Below are 27,662 nucleotides of genomic sequence, written 5' to 3' on the forward strand. Positions count from 1 at the left end.
AGAGACAGTACTTCGACTATCGAATGGTCGAATAGTCGAACGATTTTTACTACGAATCCTTCGATTCAACGTCGTAGTTGAAGGTCGAAGTAGCCCATTCGATGGTCGAAGTAGCCCAAAAAAACTTCGAAATTCAAAGTTTTTTACCTTCGAATCCTTCACTCGAAGTTAGTGAATCGGCCCCCTGGTATTTATAACATGAAAATAGCAAACTAATTAAAAATAAATGTTCCTTCTGATAATAAGCTTTTAAACTAATAAAGTAGTTATTTAAGCTCTAAGTTATTTGTGTGGGTCATACGTTTATCAGATTGATAAAAGCATCTAAACAATGAAAGTACAAAAAAAGGCATTACTAGCAAAGGAGTATGTCACAGGGTGGTTATTTATGAATACCAATCTGATTATACCGTGACTATTTGGTGTAGGCGTTGCAAAACTCAATAGCTTTTGCTGATTATTTGCTTTCAGGAAGGATTTGATGAAATGCAGAAAAATTAAACAGGCCCATTGTTCAGTTTGCAAACAACATATTTTACATATACACTTGAATTCTCTGGCATCATTAGGACAGAAAAACATGTGAAGTCATCAGCATGACTTTTTAGGAGTCAGCAGCTTATTGACTCATGTTTGTTTTCAAAATAATAGACTCCCTGAGTGATCTGGCCATGGCAAAGCACAAAATTAATTGGGCTGCATGAAAAATTGGTCCCTGGTTGTAATCTTCTGCATAAGCACATCATTTTATGCTGTTAGCCCAATTCGTGCCAAAGATTGGAAGAATCAGCCCAGAATGGCTAACCTTATTGGCGGTCAACAATCCACTTAATTTTCAACCTTTCCAAATAGGCAGATCTGCCTTTATATTATCAGCATTAGTGCTCATGTGTCTAATATAGCTTACTTGGTGAGAAAAAAGCTTGGAAACAGTAAGATAAGGAAGCCTATGTGGAATTCATTGCAGCAGGTGAACCAATGTTACTCTTTTTATATAGCCCCATCTCTTAATGATACATTTTTTGTTGTATACAAGATGGCTTGTTCTAGTACATAGTTATACATGTAGGGCAGCACCTCAGATTTTCCACAGTAACAAATATATGGTATTGAATTCAGTACAGATGGACCAAACTATGCACTTTATCTTATATATTTCTAAATGGTGCATCCATATTTTACATGCCCACTCTATAAGCCAATATTACTGTAATTCAAGTGAACTTGATATTTGACTTTTAAAAATGGATAAAATGGTTATTACTGATCATTAGTAAAGTGTATACCTCTAAACAAAGAGTGAATGTTGCCTTTATAGTAAGAAAATGCTACAGGTATGCAACATTTGCACTAAATTAGTTTTCAAGCATTACTCTTACAGATGTGTGTTTCTTCATGCGATTCCTTGTGATAGATCCTTCCTACACTCCACCACAAGGAACCGCATGAAGAAACGCAGCCGGTTCCTTTTAATGAGTCTGTGCTTACTCTGCCACAGTGAAGTGGCAAACACAGGTGGAAACTCTGTACACAAGAGGCCTTAGCCTGCCAACACATTCAAAAAAGCTTATTCACTCTCAAAAAGTTCCAATGAATATGTCCAATATAAGAAAAGGGTTTAGGTTATGCATTTACTAACTACACAGTAAATTGTTGGTCATATCCCCAAGTTTGTCTGCAGAACTGTTTGGGGATATTGGATGGTGTGCTTCAACAACATCCAGTTAACCTACCCTTGCACGTAAGATGTAAGTGCTTTTCAAAATAGTTTTAGGGCTAGTCCACACGGGGAGATAGCGACGCGTTTGCGGTCGCGGCGACAAAGCGCCGCGACAGTCGCCGCGACCGGCGCAGGCGACAGTTTTGTATGGGCGCCTATGTAAAAACGCCTGTGCTAACCACACGAGGCGATGCGCTTTTCAACAGTCGCCTGAAAATGCCTCGCCCATACAAAACTGTCGCCTGCGCCGGTCGCGGCGACTGTCGCGGCGACTGTCGCGGCGCTTTGTCGCCGCGACCGCAAACGCGTCGCTATCTCCCCGTGTGGACTAGCCCTTAAGGTACACTCCATTTTTCCGACCATTTAAACGATTTAAAGCACACAAACATATTGCAGCTATAGTTTCCGGCAACCTCAGCTTGCAGTTTTGCTTGACTGTGATTAAATGGGTAAAGAGAGAAAGGTTGTATTGTACATTGGAAGCAGAGTAAATATTTCACCGCTAATAGTGATTTTCAAAGTAAACATCTCAGTGGCTTAAAAATGTTCCACATTATATTACCATTATTCGTATTTACCTCTTAGCAGATTATCATATACTTTGGTTATTATTGTTTTCCTTCACAATAAAATGAATTTTAATATTACTGCTTAAGTTGCCTTGTATTTTGTTTTTCTCTTTCTCCCATACTGCACATAAAAAACCTTGTGATCCATTAAAGAAAATAACTAAATAACAGAGCATTCTAAATGGCTCTCTCCAGAGGAACACTTGTGCAGTATATTGCTGAAAATTGCTATTGTGCACCAGAAAAAAAAATTAACCAATCCGTGTAGGGGAAGGGAGGGAGCTATGACTAGTATAGGAGGGCACAGGGGATGCAGGTTACATGGAAATATGAAGCTTTGCATATATAATCTATCATAAATTCTGTAGCCCCCCGAACGATCTGTCTCTCTACATGCAGCTTTGTGATGGAGTTGGCTATTTTGAAAGACAGCTTGGTCTAGTACATACTTTATGCTTAAATGAAAGGAGCACACATCTAGGAATCAAAATGTGATTCCAGCCTCTACATTAGAGGCATTATGTGCAGGAAGGGACGTTTGTTGTTACCTTCCTATGAGCCCACATCCTTACTGTATATATGGTATGTTGACCCAAGCCAGTAATGAAGTCACAGTAAAGACACAGTATGATTGAACCAGAAAGTATTATGCCAACATATTCCGCAATATACATTATAAATACCAAAAAACTTGCAGAAAACACAAATATACAAAAAAAGAGGACCCTACCTAGAACCGTGTGAAATATAAGAATTTACCATTATGCTTTTTGAGCGCCTTAAAACAGATAATTTCTGATCCATTTTGCATTATAATTTGAAGTACATTAAAAGGTGTGATATCAGTAAACAGATTATAGGCTTTTTACAATCACAATAATAGTCAATAAGTTCTTTTCCTGTTTTATGTGTTTATGTGTCCATATGTGATCTCGTTTTGCTTTATTTAGTATGACTGAAGAAATGTAAAAAGCAAATATGCAGTCTAATGATTTGGTTCTTTCATTGTGCAGATGGGACTCTGTTCTAACCTGCTGTGATATTATGCCCTTGACAATCCTCCAAAATCCTTTGCATGGTGGATCCATCAACTGGATGCTGCTAATTTGAATTAGGCACATTATTTTTCTTAATGCCACTTATCTTTTTCAGCATGTTAATGCGGTACATTAATCGCTCTGCACTTATCTGCAAAGCTTCCCTTCTTATCACAGCACTTTAAAAGTATATTTTGTGGGTTTATGTGGCTATGGATATTTAATCCACCAAAAAATTAATCTGATATAATTGTTTTCTAGCATTATACAATAAGCAAGATAATTGTTTTTTTACTCTTGTTGCCTGAGCAAAAGAAGCAATGACAAATAAATGGGACAGAATTTTTCAATAGTGATGACAAATCTTGATGTATATTGCAAGATTCTTTGCTTCCCGTGAAGCATGTGAAACCTGAATGCATTATTGGACCATTTTGGGGCTGACTTGGACATAATTATTCAATTGTAATGCTTTAGTCATTCTAACTTTTAATACCTATCCCAAATAAGAACTACTGTATGTGTGGCCTTAGTCAATAGGGATGTGGCACATTCAGGATTCAGTTTGGGATTCCACCAGGATTCTGTCTTTTTCAGCAGGATTCAAACTCGCCGGAATACAAGTGTCTGGTCGAATCGAATTCTTAAAATCACATGACTTTTCGTCACACATGAAAGCAACACTTCTTAATTTGCATATGCAAATTAGGGCCCAGGTTCAGTTCAGGATTCAAACGAATCTTTCATGAAGGTTTTGGCTGCATCCCAAAAATAGTGGATTCAATGCATCCCTGGTACTCAATACACTTACATCTTATACTTGCACTTGTGTGTATTGGCACCAAGTGCCATTGCGTCCCCTCCCAATCTGTTTAAATTAATCATGCACAAGTGTAGCTATTGATGCATGGCTTCAGCCACTTTGAAGGTGGGGATTACTCCATGGTTCCTTCTGCATCAAGAAGAACAGCAGGCTCACAGCTAAAGAATCTCATGCAGACATCATGTAGATTTAGAGCATCTATTTTGAATTTTCAGTACAGATGCAGATTCCCATTACAAATTGAAATTGCACTTGCATAATATAGACACAGAGGTGGCTGCTTGACTAATAACCATTCAATCCTGTACAATTAAATGGGTAATGTATCATGTGTGCCCTGCTATACTATGCACTGATGCAATTAGGCCTTTGCACTGTTAGTAAAACTACAAAAGTATAAGGGGATTCAGTAAGATTGAATGTTGAACCCATTCTGAAGAACTCTCAGTCGCTATAAATGTGCCAATTCCCAACACGCTTTCCTGAAAATCAGGAATGCCCAGTTTGAATTTAGTAAATCTGTTCTCTGTAAAAACATAATAACAAAAATAAAATGTTGACACAAGCTTTAACTGGGTCATCATATTTTTTTGCACTTTACTTAACAAGGGTATGAATTAAAGGGGAGACCATAGCGTGAGTTTTCTAATATAATAACAAGATGAATACACATTCATTTCATTCAGTGTTCATTTCTCAGAAACGAACATATTCAGGTGGTAACAAAGCAAAATAGTTATTGCCTCTGCTGCTGCTAAATGCACTTTATTTTAATTTAACAGTTTGAATTATTTAGCATAGCTATACATTAGCGTGACTGATGACATTACAGTGTACCTTATCAGATAATTAAACTGCACAAACACAGGATGCAATCTGAGCAACAGCAATATACTTAAAATAATATATCTGTATAACCAGTGTAGAAGAGATGTGAAACAGGATGCTAAATAATAGAGAAAGGGATCACTTTACATTTTAACTGAATCTTCATGAGGTCTGTTAACAGGTTCACAGAAGGTGCAACTATTTCACTATCGATCTGACACTAAATACCATTCAAGTCAAATCAGATTTGTTTCTTGTTTCAATGCTGTAGTCTTCCGAGTGAATCAGAATTAGAAGGAGGTGGGATGTGAAGTATATTATAGTAATTTAATTCATCAATCAAAACTTTCTTCTTTAGACTCTTTGGGGGTTATTAATTGAATCCAAATTTATCTCATGTTTTATTAAAAACTAGGGATGTAGCGAACTGTTCGCCGGCGAACTAGTTCGCGCGAACTTCGACTGTTCGTGTCCGCCGAATGTTCGCGAACGTCGCGCGACGTTCGCCAATATGAGTTCGCGTTCGATTCGAACAAAAATCGTTCAACCATTCGACCATTCGATTCCTTCGACCGCTAAAATCGAAGGATTTTCGTTCGAATCGAACGATCGAAGCCATTCGATTGAATGAAATCATTCGATAGAATGGCTTCGATCGTTCGATTCGAATGAAAATCGTTCGATCGAACGATTAAAATCCTTCGATCGTTCGAATCGAACGATTTTGCGGGTGTTCGAAGTTCGCGAACTGTTCGCGAACTGTTCGCATTTTTTGCCGGTGTTCGCGAACGGCGTTCGCGGACACATAAACGGCAGTTCGCTACATCCCTATTAAAAACAACACGACCAAACTCCCATGGGCAATTTTAGCTTATTCATTAATTAAAAAAACTCGATTTATTAGGATTGCAGAAAAAATTGGTTAAATTTAGCAAAAACCCGAATCGCTCAAATTTTTCAGGCTTTGTCCTGAATTGCTCGATTGTTATGGATTTTTTTCCCAAATTGCTTTTTCAGACCCTGAAAAAGTCAGATTTTTGAGCAAAAACCTGTGCACTAAAACTTCAAATTAAGAAGTGCCTCTCCCAATGATTTATACAGGACCTCAACAGGTCTGATTTTCGGATTCTGGCTTTTTGCAGTATCAGGGTATACATTTAGAAAAAATTTAGTTTTATGTCCTCTAAAACTCGAATTTTTTGAGATTTTAACATTCAGATTTTAATAAATAATCCCCTTTATGACTATCTAGTATAAGTAATTCTCAAACAACTGGACTTGCAAAGTAATTATGATTGGAAAATACTGTAATAGACAAAAGAGACATTTTTATCACAGGATGTTTTTACTGCAGAGATGGCTTAATATATTACCACTTTCCTATACAAACTTTCTTCCTCATTTTCTTTATATTCTAGAAGATCTCTTGCCTGTCCTTTTGAGAACTTTAACTTCTGACATAGTTTGAAAATCATCTTTACATTGCAAGCCACCAAATAATTGATATTCTTTCTGCATTCATTAAAGTTTAAAAAGGAACAGCTCTGAAGCAGAAATATCCTTTCTCCAAATTAGTGGCTGTGACATGGTTAGGTAATGTTGCACTGAGATAAAGTACACGTCACCAACCTTTTAGATTCAAGAGGCTTTATCCTTTTCATTTGCTACTGGATGAAGGATTAGGGCTGGATTATCTAGCAAGTCTCTCTTTTTCATTCAGGTAGATTTAGTGTTTCTAGATTACAAACATGTGGAAAATTAAAGGCTTGGAGTCATTGTCACGCAAGCATTTCATGAAGGTAGTAGTCTCTCTTTATTATACTGAGTGCATCTAATTTATGAAATAATAGATTGCATTTGATGGATTTTAAAATTGTATTCAGTTGCTCTCTGCTTGATCATTTGAGCAATCTCTCCTGATGAGTTGATATCTGCATGAATACAGTATGTAGAATGTTATTATGCCAGAACAAATAAGTGTTATATGAATTTAGAAAATGGACACAGAGCTTTCAATGTCGTTAATTAGAACAGAGCAGTGCTGTCCAAATTTTCCCATATGGTAGACTGATTATCTGATGCACTGTATGATTATGGGCCAGATTATTTTAAAAGATGATGTCATATGAAGAAGTATGTGGAGCTCTTGGGTAGGCTAGGGGGCTAAGTCCTTTGGAGAGCCTCCAGGCCATTTTAACATATTACAGTTATATAATAAAAGTAAAATATTTCTTTTGTATATACTTGGTATATATTCTGCTATGACTAGCACAATGCCTCGCAAAAGTAATCAGACCTTTGGCCCAGTGTCATAAATACAAGTAACCGACACCCACAGCATTTATGCTTTTGCCTTGAGTTCTCTTATTTTACTGTATAACAACACCAACATGAAGCTGACCTCTGTACAGTTTTTATTTAGTTGCACATTGTTCTGGAGTGATTTTGTCTCATTCTTCCAGATTAATTTGATTTAAAAGTCAGTCAGATAGCATTTGTACAGTTTTTATGTAGTGCCATAGATTCACTGTTAGATCCAGATCAGGGCTTTAACTTGGACATTTTAACTTTGTCCTTATGTTACAGATTGTTATGCTGCCGAAAGATCTTCCACCCATGCTTCAGTTTGTAACTGACTTAAAAAGGTTTTCTTGCAGTACTTTGCTATATTTTTTACCATCCATCTCTACAGATTTGAAGCAGACCATGATGCTACCACCATCACTTTAGTGGAATGGTGTTTCTTTTCTTAATATTCTTTTTAGTTTTCTTTTTTTAAGTAATGGATTATTTAGCACTACTTTCCCGTACAGACCAGTACTATGCAGAGCTCTTGAAATAGTTGATTCATACCTGCTAAATATGGTGTCATGTTATGGGCTTTCTTTTTCATCAGCATTGATGGAAGATTAGATGCTGTAGAGTGCATGGCAATATTGCTTCTGTCTACTAAAAACCTGAATCTTAAGTCCAAGAGGACACTGATCCTAAATGCAAGGCCAGTGTGGGCAAATATTATTATTATATATTATGAGGGTTTTATAAAGTACCATAAATCGGTATGAACAGATCAATTCAAAACGTACCCTCATGCTATTATGCTACAAACTCACCCCAAAAGACATGCAGCTGTTATTGCTTCAAAAGGTATCTCTACAAAATATAAAAATATTGAATAATTTAATAATTTGATAAGCAACATTTTTCAGGTATTTGATTTTTTGTCAAGATTATTTTGTAACATAAGAAAATATATTACAGAAATATTTGGAGTTCTAATGCTATAAATATACCATTGAGACCAATGTTTATGGGGCCCACTCATTAAGTTCGAGTGAAGGAATAGAAGAAAAAATGCTTCGAATTTCGAAGTGTTTTTTTGGCTACTTCGACCATCGAATGGGCTACTTCGACCTTCGACTACGACTTCAAAGATTCAAACTAAAAATCGTTCGACTATTCGACCATTCGATAGTCGAAGTACTGTCTCTTTAAGAAAAAACTTCGACCCCCTAGTTCGCCACCTAAAAGCTACCAAGCTCAATGTTAACCTATGGGGAAGGTCCCCATAGGCTTGGCTAACTTTTTTTGGTCGAAGGATAATCCTTCGATCGTTGGATTCGAAGGATTTACGCAAAATCCTTTGACTTCGATATTCGAAGTCGAAGGATTTTCATTCCCCAGTCGAATATCGAGGGTTAATTAACCCTCGATATTCAACCCTTGATGAATTTGCCCCTAAGTGTTGGCATTTAGTAAAATAAAAGGCATTTAGTAAATGTCTGAATATAGCTGCATATGCAAGGATCAATTCCTACTTTACATTTTCAGATATACAGTATTGTATTTTTTAGTTTTCTGGTAGCTTTAGCTGGTGACTGGGCAGAAAAAGTTTCTAAGCTGGAAACAAATGTCCTCCGCTGTGCTTGTAACTTCAAAATGCCTCACACGTCGCTGCATCTTCAGTAATGTGTTTTGCATAATCTGTCTCTAAATGAGCTTCTGTGTGGGTCTGCACATCAACAATATGCACACAGGGACAATGCCTTTTTCTCAATGGCTCTTTGTCTGCTCAGCACTAAATAAATTACGCATCTTTTCTCTTCGAGGCATATTTTATTCCCTTCTGGTGCTTAAATGGCTATTTTCTATGGGAAATAATATAAAGCGGTGATCACCTTTAAAAAAAATCTTTATCCAAGCAATTTACAGAAAAGCAATGAGTGAAAATAAGCACCTTGTAGCTATCTGCATTGTGACTCTATTGGTTTGTTTGACTCTCAATTCACAGAGGTTTGCAAGTAACCCGATACAGAAATTTGTTTTATTTTGAACTAATTTGTAAATAAAATAATTATTACTCGGAACTAGTCATAGTATTGTATAAAAACATTCCCCTTGAAAAAAAAAACCATTTATTTTTAATGTTTTCCACATGAAAGCATATCATTGTAGAAAATTCCCATGATCATCTACTCATTTAGTTTGATTGTGTTTTTGCATTGTTCCAAATTGACAAGGTTTGGAAGTCACAAATCACCATTTGTGACCTAATCACTATTGAATGCATATAAATTCTGTCTGGAGGCTTCAGGATTGAATTGGTATGACATTTTTTTTTTTATTTAAAATTTCTGAATTTATGCTTGAAAAGTTTGGTAAAGTGGGATATTTTCTTTGGTCCAATATTGCCTGCCACTCCTAAATGGTTGGTAAATCATTGGCTGATGTATAGAGCCAAAACTGAACCCACTTCAACCTGTATTTGGTCAGATATCAATAAAGTTCACTGGAAATTCCCATTGGGACAAAACTGGATCAGGCTGTAGATATAGTACTGTCTACACATGCTATTGACAAGGGCCAAATTAGCAAATTAACCCGATTATGCCCACCACTTGGGTGGCAGATCTTATAGTCAGCATAGATCAGATAGTCACCTTAAAGGTGGTTAAATAAAGCAGTAGTCAGGCCATTTTGACCTTAAAAAAGTTTAAAAACGTATTTCATGGAATGCATACTTGCCTTAGTTGTGTTGTAGACTATAGTTTCTGGATGCCTTGAACTCTATAATCTGAAATCTATAATACTATCCTTATACTGCTAATTAATTTGTTAATTACATACTATTCTAGTATATGTCATTTAAGCAACGTAAAAGTAGTCCATGTTATCTCTCTTTTTCTCTTATTTACAACCCTTTTGTGGCTTTGTACCTTAATTAGTCATCATAGAAACAGTATGATAATGTTAAATTATTCCAAAGTGGAAAAATTTAAAAAGTGGGAGTTTTAAATGTAAACTGTTACAAACTGGTGCAATCAGGGAACACAAAAAATACCTACCCATCCAAAAAATTGTCTTTCAGACCCACCAAACAAGCTAGCATGCTAAATGAATGGCACCATACTATACTTTGTGTACGATATTTGAATTTAGGAAAGTGTGTGTTTTTTCTCATTATATTGAAATTATGGATTTATATGTATTACATTACTTTTAGCACTTGACAGACAGATGCACTATAAAGAGGTGTTGCTATGCACACTTTCTGATTGTTAATTTCATTGTTATATGTAGTCTATTTCAAGATATTACCAAAAAAGATCACTTTCATTAATTATTACAATGTGAGAATCAGAGGAAACACATGTTCCTTTGAAATGCTAATCAAAATCTGCAATAGATATTAGTATTTCTTTTTTGCCCTGACAATAAGAGTATTATGTGCTTAGCATTTCTTAATAGAAGATAAGCTGAAAATGTGATGTAGTAATGAAATGCATGAATCCATTAAAATATAGTTGAAATGTCTTTCTAGGGGATATTTCTGGTTTATATGAAATATGCTAGAATCTGCTAGTAGTCTCTGGTGGTACTTAATATTACTATGATAGATATATATTTCTGATTTCATCAGAATACAGAGAAAAGGAAACTCGGCATTCCAGATAATGTAGGACTACATTTACCAGCAAACCCCAACTTGCCCCTATCAACCGACTGTCAGGAGGGGGGAGAGGGGGTTTGTATTTTTTTAGCAAAAGGTTACTTATTTCTGCAGTATATCTTATATCATTTGTCAGTGGAAGTCTCCACCATTTATCTCTGGCTCTGGTTAATGAAGTGTTCCTTAATTTTTGTTTTATTGCATGTCGTGCTGTATCTAGGGAAGTTATAAATAATTGCCAGTTCACATTCTAGAATGGCCTTATGTTAATAAGTAGGACCATGACAGTAGTAATTGCATTTGCCACCAGAGAGCTTAGCAGCTGTAGCCTGGCTCTGAGCAATCGAGTCAGCAAGTTTAGGTGCTGCAGAAAGCTGCTTGCAATATGCATATCAGGCAGAAAAATATTATGCTCAATTTGCTCAATCTGGCATCTATCATATTCCTATATTTTTTATATTTGTGTAGAAAATAATATAAGCAGCTATACAAAGGAAATATTATATTTATCATGAAACAAACATTGTCCCTAAACCTGGTAATGTGATGGTTCCAATAAATGTATCAAACAGTATTCTGAACCCCGCTGTATCATTGACACGTATGTTTTCTGTAGACAGGCTGCTCTCTTCTCTATGCAAAGCAGGGGCTGATTAGTGAAAGATTGAGCTAGGAAATTTATTTTGTTTTTGGATTGACCAAAGCTTTCAAGTTTTAACAATAACAAAGTGCCGTGTAATCGAAAGCTGATAGAGGTGCCAATTTGTCAAAATGTGTGAGTGGTTTGAGCTCGCTGTGCAATAGTAACCCTCAAAATCCTTACTCCTCAATGCATATCACACGCAGAGAGAAAGGATGCATTCGGGTATGAAAACACATTTGACAATCAGCCTTTCAGAATTTATTCTGTATTTGCAGACTGGCTACTACATATTTTTGTGGGTCAGCGATCTGCCCCTTTTTATGTTAGGATATGAGACTGTTTCAGAGAAAGAAATTTGTCATATACTGTACTCATTGCATTTAATTTTGTACAAAGCTTTGTTTTATATTATTGAAACAAGAGATCAGGTATTGTCAAATCTATGTATTTTAAGGTCTATGGTGATTTGACCACCGCAAACTTGAAGTAGCAAACACCATGTTTCTCCATGGTCCATGCCTGTTAACAGAAGCATCTGTCATGCTAAGCTGTTGCCTTTCTTATTAATGGCAAATGGTGAAAGGTAGAGAAAGATCAGTTCTCTGAGCACTTTTGTAATATACAATTATTTTTAATTTATTTTAATTTATTTTTATTTATTTATTAATTTATTTTCAGCAGTTGATGAGAAGGTGGTAGTTTAGACTACTTATACCAGGTCTTCAACTGAGAATCAGCAATCCTAGGGTTATCTGGATCCAGGAAGTGCGTAGAAAATGCATAGACATTATGGTCTCTGACAGTTATGGCCTTCAAAGAGTGCCATTGAACAGAAGCCAGTCTAGCAGTATACAACTGTCTAAAACTTCTAATATCTTTTAAACCGCTAAAAATAGAAAATGAAGGCAAATTACAAAATGGCTTAGAGAAGCACCCTGGATAAGTTTCCATTTATTTATCTTTTAAAATGTAGAACCCCTTTAAGCCAAGCATCACATTAAAAATAATCATAATACACTGTGCATACAATTTAAGGACAATACAAAGATGGGTTGATATCATTGTATAACCCTTAGAATAACTATTTTATTATTTACTGCAGTGGCCTTGCTCAACCTTAGGTTTTTCTTATTTTCTTCTTATATATTTTCCTTTTGTAAAATACCCACTTATGGTAAGGGTACTCTGCTTGGCAATGATACTTAAGGCAATGATTGTTTTGATTCCGTTGTCACAAGAAGCAGAAACATCTTATTCAAGAGAAAAATATATCTTTATTGGTGGCTGACAATAAGCTTAGGAAGCATTGCAAAATAAAATATAAATGGATTTGAAAAAAAGGAAGCTAAATGTAGATGATGAGAGGGAAATGTGGCTTTTTATAATTGCAGCGTGTGACAGATATTTTCTAGGTAAAAGGAAGATTTGATGCATTTTAGATGCTTAAACCCTGAACTTGTGAAAAATCATAGTTCTTTCCATATGGCAGTGGTACAGAATCTTCACAATTAAAAGCAGGAGCATAACAACATTGGTAGCAGTGTTTCAAACTTGGACAATGACCCTTAACCCCCTCCCCCAATCAATAGATCTTTCACCACAAAAAAGAAAGTAGTATAAAGGGGCCTATCACATAATGTCAAATTTGAGTGGGTAAACTATCATTTAGGGCAAAAATGAGATGTAGAGATTCTCAACCAATTGTTCCTATGTGAAGCACCTTGTATACCATTCAGAAGAAATTTCTTCTTGGTCTACTTGGTCTTCTTGCCTGCACTTCACTTCCTCAACATATCAAGCTCTATCATATCACAATGATACACCCATCATGTCTGACGTTTAGCATTATTTACTTAACATATTCCATCAGGTGAGTGTGCACTGTCTTGTCCTGTCCCTGCACTATTTTGTCCTGACTTGCAGGAGTTGCATATTTTTGCACTTGCACTTTTTGTCTGTTATCCAGTACATCTATGTTGTGTGTAGCACCAAGGTCCTAAAGGAACGTCATTTCGTTTCACTGTGTACTGTACAAATGTATATGGATGAAATGGCAATAAACTCACTCTATTCTATTCTCTATTCTATTCTCTTTACACTTTTCACCCGAATGCTCCGAAAACATAGTGAAATTGCCCTAAACCCCCGACACAACCAAAAATCAATGGGACTGTTCCCATTGACTTTTATGCAACCTTGAGATGCAGTGTTTTGCTTATATTTGGGCTATTTAGCCCTCTGGTTTTAATAAATTCTGAAAAATTCATGATTTATTTTTAAAGTCTGATTTTATAAAAAAGAATCACAAATTTTTCGGATTTTGGGGAATTTCGTGTATTCGGAGCTTAGTAAATAATTCCCTTGGCTTTTACTTACTGAGTGGTCCTTATAGCTATGTATCTTATTCTAAGAGCAGGTAAATACCTTCACTATACCAAATGTTGTACTGCTACAGTTATGTTCAGTAACAAGTAACTGAATATTATATTTTGAAAGATTAAATATTTAAAAACTGTACTGATAAAGAATATAGTTTCTGCATGCACTGTTTGGATATTGTTTCATGGTTTTTTTTTTTCCTTTTCTTTTTTAGCACCACCAAAGCTTACAAGAACCCCTGTTGATCAGATTGGGGTGTCAGGGGGAGTTGCATCATTTATTTGCCAAGCAACTGGAGATCCAAGACCTAAAATCGTTTGGAATAAAAAGGGCAAGAAAGTCAGCAATCAGAGATTTGAGGTATTAGGTCCATTGTTCTGTTCCTCCGTCAAAGATTATGCATGTATGGAGTTGTAAAGGCTTTCGTGATTTTACATGTTATAAGAAACAGTTGGAACACCTTTTAGTTTTTCAGCTTGAACCACTAGATTGAGATTGTTCACTAGTTTTTTAATATAGCTGTTGTAATATCTGAAAACAAATGTTGATTTTTAAAAGGTATTTTTTTGATACAACATGCTGAATACCTATAATGTGTTCCTGGCTGTAGTGGCTTTCTATTGGAGACATCAGAATATTGTGTCAGGCTATAATTATGATTCTTTATTTACATAGAGTTATCTGGGATCAAACCTATGACCCAAGCTGGCAGGCTAACCATTGCACCATCATGCTGGCCATGTTTTATTATTAAAATGACTTTATAATTCTCTATTTGGATTTAAACTGACACCCACCTGATTCTCCTTGCATGGAGTTATCTTAATGTCTTCTAATGTCTTTTCAGTCCTTTTCAACCATTATAAAGGGGTCATCGTATAGTGTGAGTTGCACAACCCTGGTCGAACAATGAATAAGCACATTTATATGGAAATATAATTTATGCCCTTTGTTTTATATTTTATGAAAGTGTTGTGTTTTGTTTCCAAATGAATGATGCGTTGTAACATAAAATAGCACTGCAGGTGTGGGCCTGAACAGTTGTTCACTTCCCCATGTTCCTTGAGAAGTTTTTATTTATTGAAACCGTGTGTAAACACAAGAAACAAAGTCGCATACTGAGAAATGTTGACATTTGATGACACATCAATGTAATAAGCTCCCTTAAACATTTTTTTTTTGTTTCATTTTTGAGGCTGGACTTTTACAGGAGCCATGGATCATCAAGATATATCCAGTACTGTCTAAGCCTACTGAAGTTTTTTGGAATCATTTGAGAATGCCATAGGTTAGAAGTGGTGGGTCATGTAAGATTAACCATCACTGTCTAACTATAACCTTGTATTTGATCAAAACACATTACGACAGCCTCGGTGCCTGTTACGATGTACAATAAATATACACGTAAATAGAACTAAATGATCATCATTAGGGGGGTAATTTACTAAAACTCGAATTAATCTTTTTTTTTTTTTTTTTTAAAAACTCCAATCCACAAATTGAACTCATTTATAAATAATTCTTCTTGAAAAAGCTGGAGTGCAAAAATGTCATGACAAATTTGTGTCAGTTTGAAACGTACGATTGACACTCCGAAAACTCAACTTTATCAATCTGTTGGTGCGAAAACTCAACTGACGAAAATGCCTGACAGATTATCCAGTGCAGATGATGATCAGGCACATCTGCCATTGACTTCTACTTGACCTTGACTGGTTTGAGATGGAGTATTTTCAGATTTTTAGCAGTTTTGGGATATAATAAATCTCTAAAAATTCAAGTTTTTTTCCCTCTAAAAGTTTCCCCTTTAGAAATTTGACCAGACAAATGTGAGGTTTAATAAATGGGTCCCTAGATGTTTGTATGTGTGCCTTAAAGTGAAACTGACACTAAAAATTTTCTTTTGAAAATATTAACCTACATTAAAAGTTACCTATAGGTCATGTTGAGTTTTTCGCTGATAGTTCTGCTTTTGTAAGTAACTGTTATTTGAAGTTCCTAAACCTGACTGTTTTGCCAACCTGACTGTCTCTTCTTAACCTGTCAGTTAACGTTTCTAATGCTAACAGACTGCTGAAGCACAAATATGGCAACCCCCTCATAGAGGAACAGAGTAGTAAGAACGGTAATGTAATGTATCACCAAAATACTTATATGGCAGAATTATAAATATCATTCAAAGACAATGTTACGATAGATAATAAAAAAGGTTATTGTGTGATGTCAGTATCTCTTTAAATCAGTGGGTAATGTACAAAGGAATAAATTGTGGAAAAATGTGTAGATTTTATGTTTGCAAAAAGTACTGTATGTCTTCCTAGTGATGTCTTCTCACTGGTTACTTTGGAGATTCTGAAAACGTAAGGTAAACAGGAGGCAAGGCCATTCAATACTATTTTTCTTAAAGGGATAGTTCACCTTTTAGTTAACTCTTAATATGTAATAGAATTGTCAATTCTAAGCGACTTTTCATTTGGTCTTAGTTCATTTTTTAATAGTCTTTTTTAGTTATTTGCCTTCTTCTGACTCTTTCCAGCTTTCAAATGGGGTGACTGAATCTACAATGTACAAAGGCTAAAAATGTATTGTTATTGATGTTTTTTTTTACTCATTCTATTTACTTTCTATTAAGGCCCTCTCCTATTTATATTCCAATCTCTTAGTCAGATCAATTCATGGCTGCTAAGGTAATTTAGACCCTAGCAACCTGATTGCTGAAACTGCAAAATACAAAGCAAAATAACTCAAAAACCACAAATAAAAAATGAAAACTAATTGCTAATTGCCTTAGAATATCACTCTCTAGTCTACATCATATGAAAAGTTAATTTATATGGGTTATTCACCTTTAAATTACATTTTAGTATGATGTAGACAGTGATATTCTGAGACAATTTGCAATTGGCTTTAATTTTTTATTATTTGGGTTATTTAGCTTTTTATTCAGCATCTCTTCAGTTTCCAATTTCCGCCAATTTACACTATCAACCATGTATTGATTTGAATAACAGACTGAAATATGAATAGGAGAGGCCTATATAGAAAGATAAGAAATAAAAAGTAGTAGTACAGAATGCTCTGAATTACGGAAAGGTCATCTCCCATAGACCACATTTTATCCAAATAATGCAAATTTTTAAAAATGATTTCCTTTTTCTCTGTAATAATAAAACAGTAGCTTGTACTTGATCCCAACTAAGATATAATTAATCCTTATTGGAAGCAAAACCTGCCTAATGGGTTTATTTAATATTTACATGATTTTCTAGTAGACTTAAGGTATGAAGATCCAAATTACGGAAAGATCCGTTATCCGGAAACCCCCAGCATTCTGGATAACAGGTCCAATACCTGTAACAATAAATGTGTAGCCTTACAGAGCATTTGTTTTTAGATGGGGTCAGTGACCCCCATTTGAAAGCTGGGAAGAGTCAGAAGAAGAATGCAAATAATTCAAAAACCATAAAAAATAAATAACGGCCAATTGAAACCTTGCTTAGAATTAGCCATTCTATAACATACTTAAAGAGATACTGACACCAGAAAATAACTTTTTTTTATATTTCTTATAACATTATTTTTGAATGATATTTATAATGTTGCCATAAAGGTATTTGCATGATGGTTTTATATTACCCATCTGATCTCCGATGTTCCTGTATGAGGGGGGCTGCCATATTTGTGCAGCAGGAGTCTGTTAGCATTAGAAACTCTAACTGATAGACTGAGAAGAGACAGTCAGGTTGGCAAAACAGTCAGGTTTAGGAACTTCAAGTAGCAATTACTTACAAAATCAGTGAAAAACGATCAACATGACCTACAGATAACGTTTAATGTAAATTAATATTTTGAAAAGAAAATGTTTAGTGTCAGTATCACTTTAAAGTTAACTAATAGGTAAATAACCCCTTTAAAATCTCTTATGCAAATATAAGAGCCATGTGGGTTTATCTGCTTCCTAAGGATATATAAACATATACACAGACATAAGCATAGCAGTTTCAGAAAAAGAATCAATGGTCTTGTTATGGGACTTCTACTTTCATTCAGTATCTTGAATCCTGCCTATTATTGGTGCACTTCTAAAGGTGGCCATACACGGATAGATCCGCTCGTTTGGCGATGTCGCCAAATGAGCGGATCTCCCTCTGATATGCCCACCTTGAGGTGGGCAATATCGGGCTGATCCGATCGTGGGCCCTAGGGCCCAACGATCGGATCCTTCACGTTCGCAAACGGGCGGTCGGATCGCGGGACCGCATCAACGAACAGATGCGGCCGCGATCCGACGGGATTTTTAACCCCATCCGATCGAGATCTGGCCGACTTTCAGCCAGATCTCGATCGGGGAAGCCTGTCGGGGGCCCCCATACACGGGCCAATAAGCTGCCGACTCGGTCTGTCGGCAGCTTTTATCGGCCCGTGTATGGCCACCTTAAGACTCGTACCACCCAGAAAGAATAGTGGCTTCCACACATAAATCTAAACTAAATCTAGATTTTATAGTTTTCAGTGGGGTATATTGACCCACATAACCTATATGCAGCCAGCCACAAGCCGCATTTTCTAATGGCAAAGCAGAAACTGTACTGCAAATACGGGACGTCCTAAAAATGTTGTGTTTATGGCTACTGGGAAATCCATGCTAAAACATTTGGAACCGGTGCCGTTTCTTGGTGTGCCACTTATGGTATGGTAAAGGCCTTATCTTTTGTGAAACAGTAAAAATATAATCAATCACATACATGCACAGCACAAATTCTTTATCTTGGATACAATATCAGAGAAAGGATTATCAAACTGTTACCTCCAAACACATATCTTTATCTTCACTAAAACATTGCATTTAGTGATGTTTGAGCCCGTTGTTATATGCTGGAGTCTCCATTAGATAAATTATAGTGGGGGTTCTTGTAAGCCCGAGCTGTCTTATATTTTGTGCTCTTGATTTGATTGGGAAAAATACAGAGACACTGGGAGAAAAGCAAGGGCAAATGATATATTTGCTGTTAAAAAAATAGACTTTGAATGCCAACTAAAGGGGAAATGATTCCTTTTAACTGATGAAGCAGTTTTATATCTAGTATATATTTTTGTATGAAAAGGAAGTCCTGATTCTTTTTAATGACATTAAAAGCATAGTTTATCTGTTGCATTAACAAAACTCACACCTGTTTGTGCATTATTTTCAAAGGTGTCTTAATAAAATAGGCTTATTAAATGACACAAGTACAAAGCAGGGATATGCACACAAATTTGCAAGCAGTTAAACCATATTTACACAAATTTCAAAATGTGTACAGTATATACACATGCTTCTTTACACTAATATACTGCTATTGCTTTTCTGAATAAGGTTAAAGGACATAAAGGGCACATGGATGCAATGGAGACATGAAATGAACACCTGCCTTGAGAAGGTTTTGCCTACACACGCAACTAATTTACACCTCATGAATCTCATACTTAACATGTCTTTGGTGCCACACCAGGATACACAATCTACACAAGCAAAATGCAACACATTAGTGTTTCAAGTGGTAAATCTAGGCATGCTAGTGTTCTGGGAAGATGCTGCATTGTGGGTAAAAACCATGGTGATTTTCATGCATTTTAGATCTTTGCACTTGTGTTTATAAATGAGCCCAAATGTGTATGTATAACTAAGGCTAAACACCTATTTAGCAGGCTTATATATTAATACTCAAACTGAAGGTATCAGGGGTTTGAATAATAATGTATTTTTCTACTACAAATTCTTATTTTCTGTTTAAAAATGTTTGTTTAGATATTTTTCTTTCTGTATTTTTAGAGCACAACTTTGTTTTTCCATTTCTCCCTGCTTACTAATGCAACATTAACATCTGTTTATGCATAAATCCTGAAAATGAACAAGAAAATGTTATCCAATGGAAATAGTGTTGCCATTCTTGCTTTAATTCAATGAAATATTGATTTGTAAAGTTGCCACATTTTTTTTCTGTAGAGGATTCATAGAATAGAAATGGCCAATAACAACAACCCCTGTGACAGCTTTGCTTTCCTTTCACAGGTAATAGAATTTGATGATGGATCGGGATCTGTTCTCAGAATACAGCCTCTAAGAACACCAAGAGATGAGGCTATCTATGAATGTGTTGCCTCCAACAGTGTTGGAGAAGTTGCTACTACGACGAGACTCACAGTATTACGAGGTAAGTCTGGGGGGGTCGGGAATGTATTTAAAAAAGAGATTATTTTTGTTTTAGTATTGAGACTTTTGGATTATACTTTTTGAATGATTGTTGCTAAGCAGTATTATGATGCTCGTCAAGACATTAGTTAGAAATAGATAAGGGTAACACATTACACTTATATACATCAGTATCCTGAAATTGTGGCATCACCATTCCTGTAATGAATATAATTACAGCAATATATTAACAGGTATAACTGTAAGTCTGACATATTTTAAATTTACATCTAAAATAACCCCAATAGGATTGTTTTACCACCAATATGGATTCATGCAGCTTAGAAACAATTAAGAACAAGGTAATGCATTATAATTAAAGAGAAAAAGGAAATCATTTAAAAAAAAATTAGATTTATAGGAGATGACCTTCCTGTAATTCTGAGATAACAGGTTTCCAGATAAGGGATCCCATACATGTTTACAGTATTTACATGTATTTCTAAACCCTATCGTAAAATCAAAATCTTCAGCCAAAGTACACAAAAACACAACTGCCTATAAAAAATAAAATATTATAAATACAGTTTCTTCTTTCAGTAGACAAAGCACTGGTAATGTACAGTCCAAATGTTTTTTAGTATTTAAAGTATTGTTTAAAACACGTGACTTAAACAAATTGTGCTGCTTCAAATATGCAACCTTTAGACCAGAATTTCCATGTTTATTACAGTTCCATTTTATTAATGTCTCTCTTTCTGAAGATGAACACCGTTATCCCTGCTGTGAAAATAGCACTTTGCAGTTTATGCTATAAAGTAATCTCTGCTGGTGAGCCAAGCTTCAGACATAAAAAGCACAGCTGACTGACAATAACTCAAAAGGAATTTTTATAAATTACTATAACAAAAGGAATAAGTAACCAGAGTACAAGAAATTTGCATTGATTTGAGTCTTTTTACCCCTTGTAATACAGTCTATATTTTATTATTAAGGCAAACTTTTTTTTAACATAAATTCACTAACGATAACAAGAGAGACAGATGAATATGACTAAAGGCCATTTGAAACAAATTGAACATGGAACCAAAACAACAAGGACCTTCTATCTGGCAGAGCTCTTTCACCTTTTTTTCTGAAGCTTCCCAATAAGTTTTACCAGTAATGAAAGAGTGATATCAGTAAATGTATCAAGTGCTTTTCTATCCTTTTTACTGGGTTACCTGAATACAATTCACCTACCCTAGCTAGTATTTCTTTCTGTGGAACTTATGAACCTAAAAAAAGAACCTGTTCTCAAAACTATAGAGATTGGAACATTTTCCAACCTGCTGTTTTATGCATTTTCTGGAGAATTCTAGCTTTCCCTCCTAACCTGTCTTCTTTATCTGCCTATATTACTGATTTCCCTTCTGGCCATCATGCCAACATTTTCCTTGTTCTGATGATCAGTTATGATGGCTTTTGGAATCTGTGGAGGTGTGTGGAAACCTGGTGATGTACCAGCCAGATTCACAGAACTAAGAATGAAGAGTTCATAAGAATAGAAAAACACAAATTCTCTTTGGTAGCATTAAAAGGAAACTGTCCCAAAAATGAAATATTTTGTTATCTTATGGAAATAAGAAACTTTTTATATATAATTACCAAATCTGAAACGTTCTGCTTCTCCAAAAAATGTGCAGAATGGCATAAATATGTGAAATGCATTGACATGAATGGGTGTTTTTCGCTGCAATTTTTTCTGCAGTGACTTTTTTCTATGCAAAATACAGTACATTGGGACCTAGGGGTGTTTTTTCATGGAATCTTTTTCATAGTCGCTTTTTTCAAGCCAATTTATTTCCATGCAGAATGCATTGGAGTCTATGGACATTTTTTTCTCCGTGAGTATTTTTCGAGCAAAATACTTTTTGGGTTGCGGGCATTTTGTTACTCACAGAAAAATGTTCACTGATGCAGAATTTTGTGCAAATCCATGCCCGCCAAAACTGTTTGCTCACGACAAGTTCATCTTCACTTACCCTTTTTCTCTCTCTGCATGTGTTACAGTCATTTTAGTTTTTTACAGACAGCTAATTCTGGTACAATGTTTAGGCAATACTGTACTGCAAAAGTAACTTGTTGAGTAACTTTATTATAATTTCAGAAATGGTACATAATTTTAATTGTCTATAAAGGTATAGGATCCATTAAATTAAATGGAAACCCATTATTAAGAAAGCTCCAAATTACTGGAAGGCCATTTCCCATAGACTCCATTATAATGAAATATTTTTTTTTCCCTCTTAAATAACAAAACAGTACATTGTATTGCATTGCAAAATTGGCGACAAAACAATCGTGTTGGGCTAATTATGTTGAAATGAGTATTAGCAGACTTTTGGTCTGTTGATCTATATTCCGGAAAGATTCCTTAAATTTGACTTGAAATTCTAAAGACATTCCAAACTTTTTATGTATACCCAGAGAAATGAAAATCCAGCCATTGATTTAGATGAAGGAGGAACATAGTATAATCAAAACATTTATGCTTTTGGCAGAACACACCAGATATCACCAAAAATTATCCATACCAAAATAATCTGTAAACAACTAAAGTGCTGCCTCAGAATCTATTTATTTCATAGTTTCAGTATGTTTTAACATTTTATAAAATAGCTTCACACACTAAAAATACAGGAACGTGACTTTCAGCCAAGAAAGTTGCACGGAACTACCACAATAATATTATATCACTGGATCTAATAACTTTCAGATGAAAATAGCACCGATATAGGATTAAATTTACAGTGTCAACTCCAAAATAAACTTTTATAGATGTCATTTGATATCTTTAGTATGGCCTCTCTGCTGCAAATTCAACCAGAAAAAACCCTCTCAAAAATAAGAAAGTATGTAGGCACACGCAGTTGAAAACACAGCAGTTTTTTACAAAAACAAAGTAGCTTGGAGAAGTGGTTCATGATCATTACCATTGTGTCGTTAGGCCTGATAGCTGTTCACTAGAAACATTCAATAATATGCATATATATTTGAATGTTTTAATGGTGTGGATTCTATTCACAAATTTTTGCAGTTTTAGCTTGGATTTTATATAGCTCTTGAAACCAGTTGGCTGCACTGTTCTGAAATATATGCACATTGCCTTTTCACTGACAATGTATTTGTTAAATTTGTGCTGTTGGCATACATAGTACAGTTTACATGATAAAACTTTGCATATTGTTCCTGTTTCCTGTGGTCCAATTGCCTAATGGGAAAATAGCCTGTATAGTTTAAATGATTTAAAATATAGTTTTCTTGTTCTGATGTGTTAACTGGCCGGTACAGAAGGTTTGAGCAGAATGCTTGTCCAGAGGACATGGGCTACAACAAGGCCCCTTCCTTAGGCCAAGTGGCAAAGGACAGGGCTGACCTATGCAAGTAAGGATACAACTGACCAGTGCAAGGCGCAAAGCACAGCCATTTCTCTCGGCAGAAGTTCACCGTTAGGGGGGGGGTGGAAGGCAGTGACTTATATACTTATATGGAGTAAACAACCTGTGTGCCATTAGTCTAAATGACCCTTTATATGTCTGATAACATGTTAAGGCTCCCCTGAGAAAGGTGGGAGATTGGTACTTATTCAGTGGCAACTCATTTCCACAGAAGTGGTACAATCTTTAGCATTAATTCTGAGTCCCAACAGTTGCACTAATCTACTTTCTTCAATACACTCCTGACCCTTCAAGCTACAGAAAGGTCAATATTTCCTTCGCTAATACATTAATGAACTTACTACTCATTAACTTTATCGGAAATGGAAATCTGTTAGCTCAGTACTTTAGTCATAGAGATCCCTCAGGATAAGAAACTGCAATTTTTCTACATGTTCAATTTTTTTCCCTTTAAGCAGACACAATATGCAGCTAGTTCAGTAGAGCGGAAAATCCATTTAAATTACCGTGTACGTCAGAAATAAAACATGTTTTTAGATGTAAGGTTAGTGTTGCTCTGCAGTACATTATATGTAGCTTCTTTCTACACTGGCAAAAAAAGTTTTTGTCAAGAAAAAAAACACTTATTTATGAGCATATTTTTCCCTTCCTGTAGTCCAGATACACTAAAGTTGCTTTCCTAAGAATGACATGTACAAAGCTGATTAAAGATGCTGGAAGATTTTGTTCCTCTGATATATTAAAGCTCTGACAATTTTAAACATGTATTTGATCTGTTACAAAACAAAAATGGGCAGTGTTGGAAACTCCATAGCTATTTCATCACGGTTTTGATCTATGGCTAACATGGTACAGCATTCTGCTACTACACTATGTGAACGTTTGATCCAGGCAGGCTGATAACTTTAGGTGCATACCAAATAAGCTAAGGGGATAGCCATGTTTTTCACTTCCAACTATGTGTACAAAGTGTGTTCATCCAATTCACTCATTACACATCCACCCATTCAAAGAATTATGAAAGTATGCATGGGTGCATATGGAAATCTATGCATATATGATTTCATGTGAAAAGCATGAAATTATACATGCATAGAGAGGTTTATTTGTCATCAGCTAGGCCCCCTTTTCTCTTAAAATGGTAGTTTATTTGTATATACCACTGCCTTTTTTTATAATAGGCATTACTAAAATGCATTTTGCTTATATTGTACCTGTGCAGAGGCGACGCAGTCTTTATTTTCATAAAATTATGTATTTAAGCCAACCATTTCCCTTTGTCTGTGTCCTGCTTTCAAACTTGCGCCTGCCAATAACAAAAAATAATATGTTTTCAATGAGGCCATCTTAATGCATATATTTGCCGTGAGCTGTTTACCATCGTGCAGAATGATTCTGGACGTTTTTATTGTTTGGAAAATGAGTTATCTAAAAGAAACAAGTACTGAAGGTGAACAATAGCAGTTTTTTTCTGTAATCTCCTCATTTATGATAAGTTGACTTTTTTGCAGACTTAGAAGGAGAGAGGTTGTAGAGGCACAAATTGCCATGAAATCTTCTTCGATTGTATTCTTTAACTAAAAGTGTGAATAATGTAGACCTACAAATCTGATTGGCAGACTTAATACAAATTTTGTTTTCAGATAATGGAAAGGATAAGGTAAAAGGCTAACAGCTTACTTTGTGCATCCACAATAAATATGGATTTGTTTGGGCTCAGGTGGCTGGAAGTTCTGTATAATTCATTTTTTTTTCTAAAATATCTTTGAGGTTTCATTTTTGTCTCCTCAGTTGTTTAGAGTGGCCACCTACATTACTATAGTGTTGGAATCACTAACACTTGAAAGTCAAGGACCTGTTTTTTGTGTATTTGGCCATTGCACTGTAATTTAGATTGAAGGAATGCATTGTATATATATCAGGTATAGTGTCTGTTATACAAAAAGCTTGGAACCTGGGATTTACCGAATAAGGGGTCCTTCCATAATTGAGACCTATAAAGGACCCGTCACCTTAAAGGAAAACTATACCCCCAAAATGAATATTTAAGCAACAGATAGTTTATATCAAACTGAATGACATATTAAAGAATCTTTCCAAGCTGGAATATATATTTACATAAATATTGCCCTTTTACATCTCTTGCCTTGAACCACCATTTCGTGACTCTATCTGTGCTGCCTCAGAGATCACCTGACCAGAAATACTACAACACTAACTGTAACAGGAAGAAGTGAGGAAGCAAAAGGCAGAACTCTGTCTGTTAATTGGCTCATGTGACCTTACATGTGGTTTGTATGTGAGTCCAGTGAATCTTACGATCTCAGGGGGTGGCCCTTATTTTTTAAAATGGCAATTTTCTATTTATGATTACCCAATGGCACATACTACTAAAAAAGTATATTATTATGATAATGGTTCATTTACATGAAGCAAGGTTTTACACATGAGCTGTTTTACTCAGTATCTTTTAATAGAGACCTACATTGTTTGGGGGGTATAGTTTTCCTTTAAGAAATAATTTCAAAACCTATGTAATGATGTTAGTCAAGCAAAATAAACTTCACTTACACTATATAAAGTATTTAAATCTTGATTCCTTTAGTCTTGGTAATCACAATCACATCACACAGGCAGGTGCCATTTTGTATTGCAAAATTTGCATTAGGGAAAAATCTTGTTTTTAAACCAGAATGGGGCATCCAATGTCTATGCCAGAGCACTGGCTACACATTAGATGGTGAGGAGGAAGGGGGAATGTGGGGGGGGCTGTAACATCTAGGAAGTGCAGAATGGAAAGTAATTGTCTGCCCTGCCTCTATGCCTAAGATATAGAGGCGGGGGACGTATTATATGATTGACAGCTGAGACTATTAAACAAATTTATAACAGGTATTGATGTTTTAATAAAAAAAAGAATTTGGGTTTCATGTTTAATTTGCAAAAGGTCTTTTATTATACACCTTTTTATATCCGGGTGACAAGTCCGCTTTAAGGCTAAAAACATTTAGGTAGTTATACAAATTTATCTCATAATATTAATATAAAAACTTGACCAAACTCCCATGCCTGATTCTATTATTATTAACATGTATTTATATAGATTCTAGCTTATTTACTAAATTCAATTGAATCTGGAAAAAACTCATTACAATCGAGCAAAAATTTTACAGATTTTCCAGGCTTTTTCGCAAGTTTTTGCCCAAAAAGTTGGATTTTCGGCTAAACCCAGCACAGACCACGATAACTTATACAGGACCTCGACAGGTCTGAGATGGCAGATTCAGGCTTTTGACAGCATAGGAAAAAAATGTTTTTTCCTCTAACAATTCAAATTTTCTAGTGAAAAAAACTTTAATTTTTCCAGATTTCACAATTCGAATAATGAATAACAAGTAATAAATTGATAAAAAAAACCTTAAACATTAAAGAAATTAGATTGTGTTGTCCTTAACATGGATGTATGCTATTGTAGCTTAGGTAACATCAAGTACAGGACACTGATTTATAATTAAAGAGAAAAAGCAAAAAGAATAAGGTTTGTCATAGTGCTTGTCTTTACTGAGACATATACAGTGATCAAAATAGACTGTCATAATTGTTCTATCTTCATCATTCAGTGTGTGCTTAGCTTAATGCAAAGATTACACATTCAGCCTGCAGTGAAGATCCAATTTTATTCATTGTACCGTTTTTATTCCTTCCTTTGCTTTCTCTTTCCTACCATTCCTCTCATTCCCTGTTTCTGCCTTCTTACCCAGCCTGCCTCTCTGCCTTAAAGGTACACTGTAACTTAGACATGCATATACAGTACCACAATTATTATCATTGTTGATTATTAATAACATGCCTTAGAAAAAACGAATGTAAATACAAACATTGCAGTAGAGCACCTCCCACTTATATAGACTTATCTATACATATGGAGAGAAGAAATGTTCTTTGAGTGCAGTTAGCTGTATACATATACATGTCAATTGATGGAAGATAACAACAACTAATACAAAGGGTATACATTCCCTTCATGAAGCATCTGAACATTCTGTGTATCCACTTGAAGTGCACATATTAGAAACATATCAAGCAACACCACTCATCATC

General features: G+C 35.3%; 1 protein-coding gene across 42 annotated transcripts in view; it reads left to right on the plus strand.

Moving 5' to 3' along the window:
* Positions 1-27,662, plus strand: part of ptprd.L (protein tyrosine phosphatase receptor type D L homeolog) — a 955,323-nt gene that overhangs the window by 811,695 nt on the left and 115,966 nt on the right. For all 42 annotated transcript variants that reach the window (XM_041563903.1, XM_041563907.1, XM_041563920.1 and 39 more), the window contains 2 exons: positions 14,164-14,309; positions 20,002-20,143. In XM_041563903.1, coding sequence (XP_041419837.1) covers positions 14,164-14,309; positions 20,002-20,143 — 288 coding nt within the window. The remainder of the gene's footprint in view (positions 1-14,163; positions 14,310-20,001; positions 20,144-27,662) is intronic.

The sequence above is a fragment of the Xenopus laevis genome, chromosome 1L (assembly GCF_017654675.1).
Source record: "Xenopus laevis strain J_2021 chromosome 1L, Xenopus_laevis_v10.1, whole genome shotgun sequence".
In the NCBI taxonomy this organism is placed as follows: domain Eukaryota; kingdom Metazoa; phylum Chordata; class Amphibia; order Anura; family Pipidae; genus Xenopus; species Xenopus laevis.